General features: G+C 33.7%; 1 protein-coding gene across 11 annotated transcripts in view; it reads left to right on the forward strand.

Annotated features, from left to right (window-relative positions):
- The window catches only part of DMD (dystrophin), a 922,945-nt gene that overhangs the window by 534,853 nt on the left and 375,986 nt on the right, over positions 1-12,106 (forward strand). For all 11 annotated transcript variants that reach the window (XM_032679549.1, XM_032679551.1, XM_032679556.1 and 8 more), the window contains 3 exons: positions 3,416-3,485; positions 3,621-3,698; positions 5,674-5,823. In XM_032679549.1, the coding sequence (XP_032535440.1) occupies positions 3,416-3,485; positions 3,621-3,698; positions 5,674-5,823 (298 nt within the window). The remainder of the gene's footprint in view (positions 1-3,415; positions 3,486-3,620; positions 3,699-5,673; positions 5,824-12,106) is intronic.

The following is a 12,106-nucleotide window of genomic DNA, read 5'->3' on the forward strand; positions in this document are numbered from 1 at the left end:
GTTAATTCTTTTGCTATTTATGGTGTTCACTTTTTTATGTATTTGTTTGTATAAGTGTAACTATATGTGTGCATCTATGGGTATACCCATATTTTATACATAAAGACATAAATAGTTTTGGAGGATTTTATTTTCACAGTAAGTCTCATCTCCTTCGTTTTTCTCTAAAGAACAATTTGGCACTAGTGGCTTGTGTTTGTTTAATTCTAGGCAGTTACGGAAGAGTAACTTGTTTATGAGCTTAGAAAAAAACATTGGTGGCCTCATATGTCTAGCAAATATTAGAATATACTGTATTAAGAACAAAAGCAAATAATCTGTTCTACATCTAAAGCAGGAACTCGATCTAGAACTGTGTTGAGAGAAATTTGTTAAAATTTGTTAAAAGAGAAATTTGCCAAACGTTTCAGCTTATATGTGTTAATATATTAAATATATTATATAATAATTTTATTAATTTAAAAAATTATCACTTGTCATAATAAAATATAATATCACAGTTAATTAATTTTTAAATCCAGCATTTTCATGCTCTAAATGTAATTATGAATATCGACTTTTGGGTGTTAAAGATTTTTTTCTCTTTGGTAAAGGAGGCTGAGGGAAGATCTTCTCACTCTCTACAACTACCTGAAAGGAGGTCATATTGAGCTGTGTGTCAGTCTCTTCTCCACAGTAACAAACAATAGGACAACAGGGAATGGCCTCAAGTTGTGCCAAGGGAGGTTTAGATTGGATATTAGGAAAAATGTCTTCACAGAAAGCTGTCCATGGAAGTGGTTGAGTCACCACCTCTGGAGGAATTTAAAGGACATGTAAATGTGGCACTTGGGGAAATGGTTGGGTGACAGACTTGGCAGTGCTTGCTTAACAGTTGGATTCAATGACTTTAAAAGTCTTTCCTTGTTTCTAATCAATTTTATGATCCTTGGCTGGTGCAGAGGCTTCTGCTTTCTTCACTTTCTAGTTCTCCTGAAGACGTGGCATGTTTAGGGCAGCCAGGCTGTGCCATGTAGCATCTCACTAGTGAGGTCTGGTCAGGAGTGTTGTATTTGATACTTTGCTTTTTACTCTGTTACTTCAGAAGGGGGACTGTAGACCCTGTAGAATACTTATTCATCTAGTACAATGATGCTCATCTTGCAAAGATGCCTTGTTAAGGAAACATAATAAACACTAATAAGATGAAATACAGGTAAAGTCCTAGCAAAAGTTCTGTTAGTTTGCAAGTTTTGTAAAAGAATAGTTTAGTTGTACACTCCTAGTTTGTTTTTTTTTTTTTAATAGTCAGCATTCCTAGCACAGAACTCTTTACTCTCCTCAAATCTAATCTTAATATAGACAAATTTCTTGCTTATACCGTGAGGTCAGATGTTTATTTTTCTGTGAAATAGAACATAATTTAATTCAGCCATATGCTTATGCCCCTCTTCGCTAGTACAGTTTTCAGTGCTGACCAAATCAGACTTCTCCCATTTTACACTGTAACCTGGATTATGTTATTTAAAATGAATTTTAACAACTCTTATTTTTTCTTCCTTTGTATTTGCCCTAAACAAATGCTTTTACTTAAATATTAAGGAAGTATCTTTCTTTCCTTGTAAATAAGTGTTTCAAATGCAGAGCACTTGTAGTCACTTGAATAGTTTTATTCTCTGGAAATTACAGTGAGGGGAAAAAAGAGACATATAAGATTTTAATGACAAAGTTTTTTTAATACAGAGTGAAATGTTTTGGTGATTTGGATGCACAAACATCTGTAAGAGAGATACTGACTGTTGAAAATTCTAAATTTTTATTCTGCTTGAATAAAAGCCTAATCTGTAGTTTCTGAGCTGTTTGTAAGACTCTGTGTGTGTGTGTATGCATGTGTGCAGGCAACTGTGTCAACCAACAACTGTTTCAGTACCTTTTTGTTAAATGATGTGATACTGACACTTTTTCTTGATTCAATTTTGCCTGAAGCTTAGTCCTGTAACTTTTCTAAAGAGACTTCTTTGCTTAAGCTGGCTATCAAAAAGCATAGTTTCCTAAAAAAAAACCAAAAAAAAACCCGAAACAACAAAACAGATATTAAAAAAAAAAAAAAACACATTAAAAATTCAAAGAAAGGAGAGCATAGTTCAAAATAGATGTTGTTCCATGTAACTTCTCAGTGTGTTTTGTGAGCAGTGACCATCATGGTAAGTATGGGGCACTAGAGAAATCTCATATCATGTTTCTGCTTTAATATAATTTTGCATTCAGAAATAATATACTAATAATAGTGACCTTGATTCTTCACTGTCATGTTATGTTCTTAAATATTAATACAACTTTTTATTATGTATAATGTAAGACTAACCTCTCAAACTCAGTTGGATCTTGGAAATAACCATAACAATAAAAAAAAAAGAACAACAAACTCAAACCAATAACCTGGCTTTACATCTTTTTCTTTGATCTCAAGTAATCTTAACAAAATAATAACAAAAACACTCTATTAGTATGTAAAAGTGATTGTTTAATTTAATTGCTAATGATTTGATCTTTCCATACAGGTAATATTCAGTGTAACATCAGTTTTGTGAATAAGTTTGGTGGATAAATTACAAGCATATTATATAAAACAAAATTTTTTTCTTCAGACGGGATCCACTCATAATGTAAATCCCAAAGGGTTCACATTCTGTCAATGCTCTTCCCTGCTGCTCTTGAAATTTTTTGCAGGCATCTCTTGATAACTTTGGAAGCTCTTGCACAAAAGTTCAATATATTTATATAGTCATGGTGAAAATAACCCTACCTGACTTTAGACACCTGCAATGTTTATGTTTTGGATGAGAAAATGAACAGGTGAGTTGTAGATGGAGGCAAAGCAGATATCTGAAGTTATGTACCATGCATAAGTCCTATCCTGTTTTTTATTATGGACTGCAAACCTCACCTACTTTTTGTGAATTCTTGACTGGAATGCTTTACACAAACTATATGACACAGTCACTGAAATATTTTTTAGCTCAATATGTTCAAATGAGTGTGTGTCACATGCTACAGATCCAATTTGGTAAAACTTGATGGTAGAATCCTTAGCTGCTGACACTCGACTTCCCTGCTGTTAGTTCACACAAAATTCTAGTCTAAATAATTAACAGTTCTAGGTTCTGGTGTACTTGTTTGCTACCTGTCATATGTAATTTGGAAGCTGAATTTTGTGATGTTACAAGTTATACCTTGAGCTTTTCTTTTAAAATACATTTATTACCATATCAAAAGAGTGTTTGTCTGATAATTTTGATATGAAGAAATCTATGGCACACATAAAAATAATTAATATAAATGATAAGAATTAGTTATGCCTTGTGTTTCAGTATGGATAAGCACTTCAATATAAAAATAAGTTTATAGAAACATTGATTTCAAATTTTTATTACAGACTAGAGGAAGAAAAGAATATTTTATCAGAATTTCAAGAGGATTTGAACAAGTTGATTTCATGGTTAGAGGAAGCAGACAGTGTTATTGGGATTCCCCTTGAACCAGGGAATGAAGACCAGTTGAGAGACTGCCTTAGTAAAGTAAAGGTATTGTAAGCTTTATTCTTAATGTTCTCTTACTTTATGAATTCTACATTGTTAGAGGAAGCAGACAGTGTTATTGGGATTCCCCTTGAACCAGGGAATGAAGACCAGTTGAGAGACTGCCTTAGTAAAGTAAAGGTATTGTAAGCTTTATTCTTAATGTTCTCTTACTTTTTGAATTCTACATTGAAGAGAATTAAAAACTATTTTTTGAAAAAGTTTCTCTCATCAAATGCAGCATTCATTTAACATTTTAAGATAAATCAAAGCAGTGGAATTTCAAAACCCAGGAACAAATATATACTGATCATATTAAAACAAGAAAAGTTATGGAAAATATACTAAAAGGAAAATATCTGTCACTAGGCAATTAATCATTATCTTTTTCATCCTCATTTCTTAATTCAGAACTTGACTGGTTTATATGTACAACATTTCTCTATAGGTGTCTTGTTAATGTTTTATGACTTCTCATTTGTTAAATGGTATTCAGTATTTCACAAGGGTATCCAGAATTGTATGAATAATTATAAATGTCAACTCATTAAAATATTACTGCAACATTTTCTAGACTAAACAACTAGGTGACTTATTTTTAAAAACCCTTTAACCTCCTCCCATCAGAATATTAAATATTTGTTTTTAAAGGCTGGAATATTTTCATTAATAAGTTGGAACTTTGATACTGCTAATAAATGTATTCAACAGAAGTTGCTCTGTTTAGTTTTTTGAAATGTGTTCAATAAAATGACTATCTTTTATAATTTGTACAATAATAAATTAAACTGTAATTGGAAATTGCATATTACTTATAGAACATACGCCTAAAGGTTTCCTGTTCTCTCTTGAGTATAAAGACCTAGTTATGCTTTATGTCAATCCAAGCTGAACAAATTCAGCAAGTGATGTATAGAGTATTAAGGAATCAGAAGAAAACTTGTCAGTTTGTTCTGTCCTTCTTTCAACAAAATATGAAAAAAATTCCGAAGGATTCTTTAGTAAAATTCTATCTTTAATTTTCTTTTTAATTTTAAAAAAATAGAATAAATAACATTTGAGGAAACAGAAACTTTACCATGTGCTGAATTTTTCTCTCTGACTGTTTAGCATAAGATGTCAGTGAGTTGGTCAGAGGATTTGTGAGGCTCTGTCTCTGTTGTTAAAGATATTAGACCCAAGGCAAAGAAATACTTACAAGGGGTGTTAGATGCATCTTATCGTTTGCAGACATGATTAAAGGTTTAAGATCTAAATTGATTGTTTAGAACCATGAAGGTGCTCCACTCCTCATATATACACAAATATTTCCTAATTACAGTATTTCCAAAGGATGTATAACCCAAAATTAAAGGTGTTAAACATCTCTTATTTGTATCTTGTTTTTACAGTCCACCTTCTTCTGGAGCTGCACAAAAGGGAATATATCCTAATGCAGCAAATAACAATTCATTGGCTTGCAGCCTGGCTAATTTCATACCTACTTGCCTATGTTAATAATAAAAAACAAACAAGGAAAAAAAAAACCAAACAAAACCCTCAAAGAAGAGTCTATGAGCTACCTTAACCTTACTTGATATGTTAACTTAGTTTGACAATATAAGTTTTCAGTAACTACACACATGATGGAGAAGTGAAACATTTCGATGCTGCCTTGCATTCTTTGGCTTTCATTTTTAGTTTTTTTAATGAACATACATGAACAATCTTAATTAAGAGGTTAGACTGGAGGGCTTTTCACCACATACCATCTGTGTGACTGTTCACAGCATGGAACATATTAAAACCCTTCTCCAAAATGCTTGCTCCTCACCATATTAAAAGATTATTAAAATTCATATGCATGAGGTATTGAGTGTTCAGAGCTAGAATTTATAATGTAATAGTGATTAATATCTTGAGGAAATCTATATTTTGCATTTAGGACTCTCTTTAGGCTTGATTCACTAATATGGTCTCTTTTGGGGTTTTTTTTTTTAGCCTTCTACATTCAGAAAGCAACAGTTATTTTGCCTTGAATTGAGTTTATTCCTTCAGCTGATACACAAATCGATAAGGGTGAAGATAAGAAAATTCTACCACAGTTCATCTTAACTGCTGTATTTGTCTGTTCCAGTTAAGAGTTGAAGAGCTGCCGCCCCACAAGGGAATACTGAAACGATTAAATGAAACTAGAGGAATAGCACTTGGAAGTGCATCACTGAAGCCAGACAAAAAACATAAGCTTGAGAGTACACTGAAGGAGGCTAACCATCGTTTGTTAAAGGTTAGACATATTACTGTTATAACTGTGGTGTGAAATTTTAATCTGCAGTGAATATTTGCATTATATATTTTCTGGTATATATCATTTTTCTCTGTATGAAGAGACATTTGTATGCATAATGAACCTGAGGAAGAAAAATGTATACAATACACTGCTGTGAGAAACAATGATAGCAAACCAAGACCATTAGTGCCTGAAGTGATGATGTTGCATTCAAATTACAGGTCTTCTGCTTCAGGGTGAAAACGCAGAGCGTCATTTTTGTAGCCTGGTGCTTTTGCTGGTACAGCAGATATTCCAGGCTTTGTGACTCAGGTGTGTGAGAAGCAGTAGCCTCTGATTTTCTTTATGGAAACACTTCCCAATTCTCTTCTGTTCCAAATCCCAAGGTGGAAGCTGCACCCTCTGTTTCACCTTCCACCTTGTTTCTTCCAGCCTCGATCATTCACTTTTGTTTTCTGTGTAGCAAAATACCGGTTATTTTGCTTTCTGGAATCTCCATACTCATGGAGAAAAATAAGGGAGGATTTTGTTCGGTTTTATTGCTAAGTAGCATATTTTTTTGGTAGAAACTGGTGAAAATGAGTAGCAAATCTGGTAAACAGAGGTAAATAAATTGAATGCTCTCGTGTAGCAGAAATGATAAAAGCCTTGTCCAGAGGATTACCACCCAGGGTATGGATTAGCCTGGTTGGAAAAGGTCAAGGGAGAATCAGCTGAAGGATTTCTGTTGAGACTGATGGCAAAGTCAGAATCTGGGAAATTAACCTCTGGTATCTATTTGTTAAAGTTACCGGGATGCTGGGGTGAAAAAAGAAGAGTAATTTGTTGTGTTCATCTCTGGGGAAAAAAAGGCGAGAAAAAAATCTTCTGAGTACTTTACTGAAAAGACAAGCTAGAGTTTTTGGTCAAGAATACTGCATTCTGGGGTTTTTGTTACCATTTCTGTAAGCGCAGTTGATTTTCAAGCACAGACCAGAGAAATGAAAAGCAACTTGTTTGATGTGGTACTCTTACTGGTTTCTTCTTAACAGAAGCAGTCTGGCAAAGTTCAGAATATTAGCTAATGGCTCAGGCAAAAGTGGATAATAAGTATTGATCACATTCGCAAACTCCAAGTTGGACACATAAATCATTATTTCTGTGGTTGGACAGAAGTGTCTCTTTCTTTACTAATGGGTTTCTGAAATCAATATATATAGAAGAATTCAGAACACTTCAGGATCAAAATGGTGTTATTTACTAACTGAAGGAAGCATATACACAGCTGAATTTAGGCACCATGATTTTAGTATCTAAACTGTGATAATAAAAAGACAGTATTACTTTTCAAGAAAAAAACTTTTAGCAAGATTACCTAAATACATTATAAGAAAATCTGCAATTTGTCATTGAATATAGGTTTTTACTGATTAGTCACATACCTAAAAACTTTGCATTTGCATTTTCTGCTTGCTGATGCAAAAATGTTTTAGGCTACTTGTCACAGTCAGTGCAACAAAGAATGTTGTTGAAAGTATTTAGGTTTGGATGAAACATGGCGGATAAGATGACTGTTTAGTGATCATTACAGTTTACTGATTTTTTACAATTTTATGTCTCTTAGATCTAAGCAATGTGTCTGGCAAAATAGTTATGCTTCGAATTTACTACTTGAAACCTTTCATTTACTTATAAAAGAGACTAAAATGAGAAAATTAATCTTCCATTTGAGATCATTACTTAACCACATCATTTTGATTTCAGTTATCTACCCATGGAGATGTATAAAACTGAGTTCTCATTGACACTTTGAATCTAAATAATCAGAGAAAATACAGTGGTTTGTGGTTTCCTGTGTTTGGTTTTTGGTTTTGGGTTTTGTTTGGTTTGGGGGTTTTTTGTTGTTGTTTGATTTTTTTGGGGTTTTTTGGTTTGTGGGTTTTTTTTTTTTTAAATGAACAGAAATTGAGATTGAAAATTACAAGACTGAAATCCATGCACATCTCTGATGGTCTTCTCTTTCTCATACATTTTTCTGTTTTTATTGTGATCTTGACAGAGGTAGAAAACAAAAAGAAAACAGCAGCTCAGTTTGGGTTTCTGTAAGATTTTTCCAGTGAAACCTAGGGGAAAAATAATTATTTTTTCATGTGCATATTTTTTTCTGTTACTCATGATTTGTGTAGAAAGCCTCAATTAATTGTTTCACTTTGTGACCTGAAAGTCTAGGATCTGTAATAAAATTAGAAATCACGGAAAGAAATTCTACAAGCCTCACAGAGGAACTTAATGTTGTCTTCCTTCAGTTACAGATATGTAAGCACTGAAAAAAAACCCAAAGATGTTTGCTGTGAGCCAAAGCTCACAGGTCTGGCGCTTTCATATCAGGCAGACTTTGTAGGTCACCTGAGATTGGTTCTGTAGTCAGTTGTTTTGATGAGGATATATTTTTTTGTGTTCCTTAAAGCACAGTAGACAAACATCATCACACAGGGATTTCTCTGGGGCTTTTCTGTCTCTCCATCCCCTCTTAAGAGTGTATTTTATACTTTAATCCTTTGCTTCTAACTGTTTGTTTAGTTTTCTGGCATCTCTGCTAAAAGTGAACATGTAATGCTCTACCATTTCTGATTATCTCATACTGCAGGAAGATGCTGTTTTCAAGGTATGAAACATACATGACAGTTACATAAATAATGTAGGTAGGTCCTTATCTGGTGTACACCAGAATAATTCTGTTTACTTCAGAGCAGCTGTGACAATTTACACCAGCTGAGAATGTAGCCAAATATCTCCCAAAGTTATCACAAATTTTTGTTTTGCCTTGATCTGCCAAGCAGGGGAATAGGGGACAACACCTGTGAGTCTTAACCTTCAAGGTGACATATTTGAAATAAGTCATGTTCAAACCTTCTTTACAGTCACAGAAACTGTTGCCCTACAGCAATGGAAATAACCTAGAAAAGAAATTGAGTATGAAAGGAATTGCAGTCACATTAAAGTAGCTTTTTTGCTTTTACTTCAGAATTGTCTTTGCTTTTGGGTGTTTGTATCACGTGCTGATGACCTTGAGAGTAGATATATGAGGAGTTTTTCTTCCTTTGGATAGTAATAATTTTAGCATGACTTTTCTTTAGACAACTTTATTGCATAGTGATTTTAATAGGCTGTTACCTAAGACAATATAGTTTAAGCAGAGAATGAAGATTAAAGCCCACATTTGAAAGGCATGACTTTTAAATTCTGTCCTGGTTTTACTTATTATACCCTCTCCAAAGCAGTATTTCTTGTAAAAATTAAAATAGCACTGTCTTTGTGAAGTCTTAATATTATGAAAAATAAAGTGTTTTATGGCCATTTTTATGCTTTCACATCAAGAATTTTTCATTTATTTTCAAAGCTCAAAGTATCTTCTGCTGTGATAGCCAAGTAAGCTAACCACCTAGTGCTTCAAAGCATACAAAAGGGTACTAGGCACTGCAGTTTGTGATGAATTCAGTTCTTGTCATATACCACCTACCATGGCATGTAACAGATCTATAATGGGTTTCTTACCTTCTTCTGTGCAGTAAATGGATTGATAGATTAGGTCTGAGACCAGTGAACCATGGAATCAGAGGTTTGCTGGAAGGAGTTTATTACTCTTTAATATTATTCTTGGTCTGGTGTCAGCCAAGAGTGATGAGCTAGATTATCTGAAAGTAAGCTGGATGCCAAAATCAGCATTCTCCTCATTTATCCACCTTAGTCTTCACAACATCTACTGTATGTATTATGAAGGTTATCATAAGTGCCTGATGGAGACATTTTGTTTTGCTGCCTTTTAATTTGTCTGCTAGTATTAGTTCTAATTACTAGACACTGAAGAGACTATTTCACTGTTTATTGCCACAGCAAATCAATTTGTTGTGCTATATGGACGAGAAAAAAATTAGAGTGGAGTGACACAACTATAATTTGTGAACATTTTCTGTACAACCAGAAAAAGTATAGGTCGTCTTAGCTTGGTTGATCAAGTGTAGAGAAAAACAGATGGGAGCAGAAAGAGCAGAAAGACAAAGTCATTACAAGGTTATAGTTCATGTATTGTAGCTCGCCTTGAGTAGAAATTATTCATAGATTACCTGCAATGACATAAAATTTCCAGCATGTCAGTGCAACTTAGTTTTAGCCCATAGTGCAATTGCTAGTGCTTTTATTTGTGGGGTGGAGGGGAAAATATGTTGGAAAATGAATGCTACAGTTTGATTTCTGTTCTTTCAATTTGAAATTAGAATAGTATAACCAGCATTTTGGGGAACAAAAGGTTGATACTTTCTGAATTTAGTTTCATTTAATGAGTGACCTGATTCCATTAAATATGATAAAGCCTTTTGTTATGCTAAATTACCTGTTACAGTCTGTCATAGATTGCTAATTAGGTGTAGTCCACATTCATGTTATCATCAGCCATATCAACAAATGGTTTCACTATAATAAAATGTGGTTTGATGTAAATGTTCATTGGACAAACATGAGAATGTCACAAGTTCTAAAAAACAAGTACATATAGGCTTAATTCCTTTTTATTGCTAGCAGGTGGCATTAATTAAGATTTAAGAACTTAAGCAAAGAAAAGTATTTAGGAATACGGTCATGCAGGGGTAAAAAAGTATGTACTAGCCAATGAGACCATAAAAGCATAATTAAATACATGTAGGTATTTAATATATATATATACATATATGTGTATATATATATATACACTATATATATCACACTATCTTACCAACCATATTAAAATTCCTTTCTGTTGTTGTTTACTGTACAAATCCAGAATATATTAATCATATATTTAAGAAGTTATACCAAGTACTTTGAATACAAGAAGTACTAACTGTTGATACATTTGTTACTACATTGGGCTAATAGTGATGTATCTGAATAACCAGATATCAGATAAGTCATTTTAGGCAAATTCTTACACATTTTTCTACACTGCAACAACTATGTATTTGAGAGTCATTTCACTTATAATGAACAATGGTTTGCATACTGTTGCACACCAATCAATGACAATCGTCTGGGATTTTTAAAACTTCAGTTCCAAGGCAGATGCTGCCATTGTCTGTCAAGTGTTTCATGCATCTCTTTTAAGGAGGACTATAGGGGCCTAAAAATCAATGTTGTTCACAAGATAAAGATTATACTTCATTTATATAGGCCTGTTGATGTAGCAACATGACCATGTAATTAGAATTCCCAACGATGGAATAGTCTGAAATAAACTTAAACTTTCCCTTCCCTTCCCCCCCCCCCCCATTTTTTTTTGGTAATTTTTCTCAGAGTTTTAACAACACCTTTTCAAAAATTCATAATCGTCATTACCTAGGGAATGGCCTGACTACAGTTAAACTAAGGTAACTCCAACACTCTCAGCTTTTCTATTAACAGCAAGTTTCTTACAAATGTGCTAAACTAGGTAATTCCTGAAGAATAGCCAAAAAGAAAAGCATTGTTAGTTGTTCCTTGTGAGAAATGTCAACTGGGTACTTGGCAGTCAAGATCACTCACTACATTTGGAATACTAGCGTTACTTTTTTCTTTAATTTTTAGCAGAATAAATAATTTGTTGGTAAGAAATGCTATAAATATTTAGCTGTAGATAAAATATCAACCCACTATAATTGTTCTATACTGTGTGAAGATAATGCAAAAATAAATCCCTGCTTATTTACTCTGGATATAATACAGTTTAGCTATACATTCATTATCCAACTTACTATGTAGCAAAAAAATAAGTAAAGCAATTGGACAGTGAATGACCTTAGGAAAAGGAGAGCTACAGAAAAGAATGGTGAGACAGAGCAGCAGACTGGAGGAACCCTGTCACATGGAGGGATCAGAAGTGTTGATAGGACTACTATGGTTTGCCAAACAATAAGAGATTACTCTTAAATATGTCAGACAGGGTTTATCATACTCCATTAACTAACCCTGTTGTGTTTCCCTGGGACATGGCACCAGCACAGCCAGCTCTGTGCTGGATAATATCACTGTGGCCTGCCATGTTGTCATCTCCCAACATATTCATAAGACTCTGCTTTCCATGTTAAAAAAAAAAAAAAACAGGCTTTGACTGACAGGCTCAAAGTAGCTGTTCAGACCAGGCTACCAGTACTGTGGGTGAGTGCTGGAGTGTAATTGTCTCATGGACTGTGTGTAACCTGAGGGATATTTATGGTACTTTCTGCCATAAGCCAGGGAAAGAACAATTGTACTTTCATTTAAAAATAATTTTCCTATTGGAATATCCTTCATT

The sequence above is a fragment of the Chiroxiphia lanceolata genome, chromosome 2 (genome assembly GCF_009829145.1).
Source record: "Chiroxiphia lanceolata isolate bChiLan1 chromosome 2, bChiLan1.pri, whole genome shotgun sequence".
Lineage (NCBI taxonomy): Eukaryota > Metazoa > Chordata > Aves > Passeriformes > Pipridae > Chiroxiphia > Chiroxiphia lanceolata.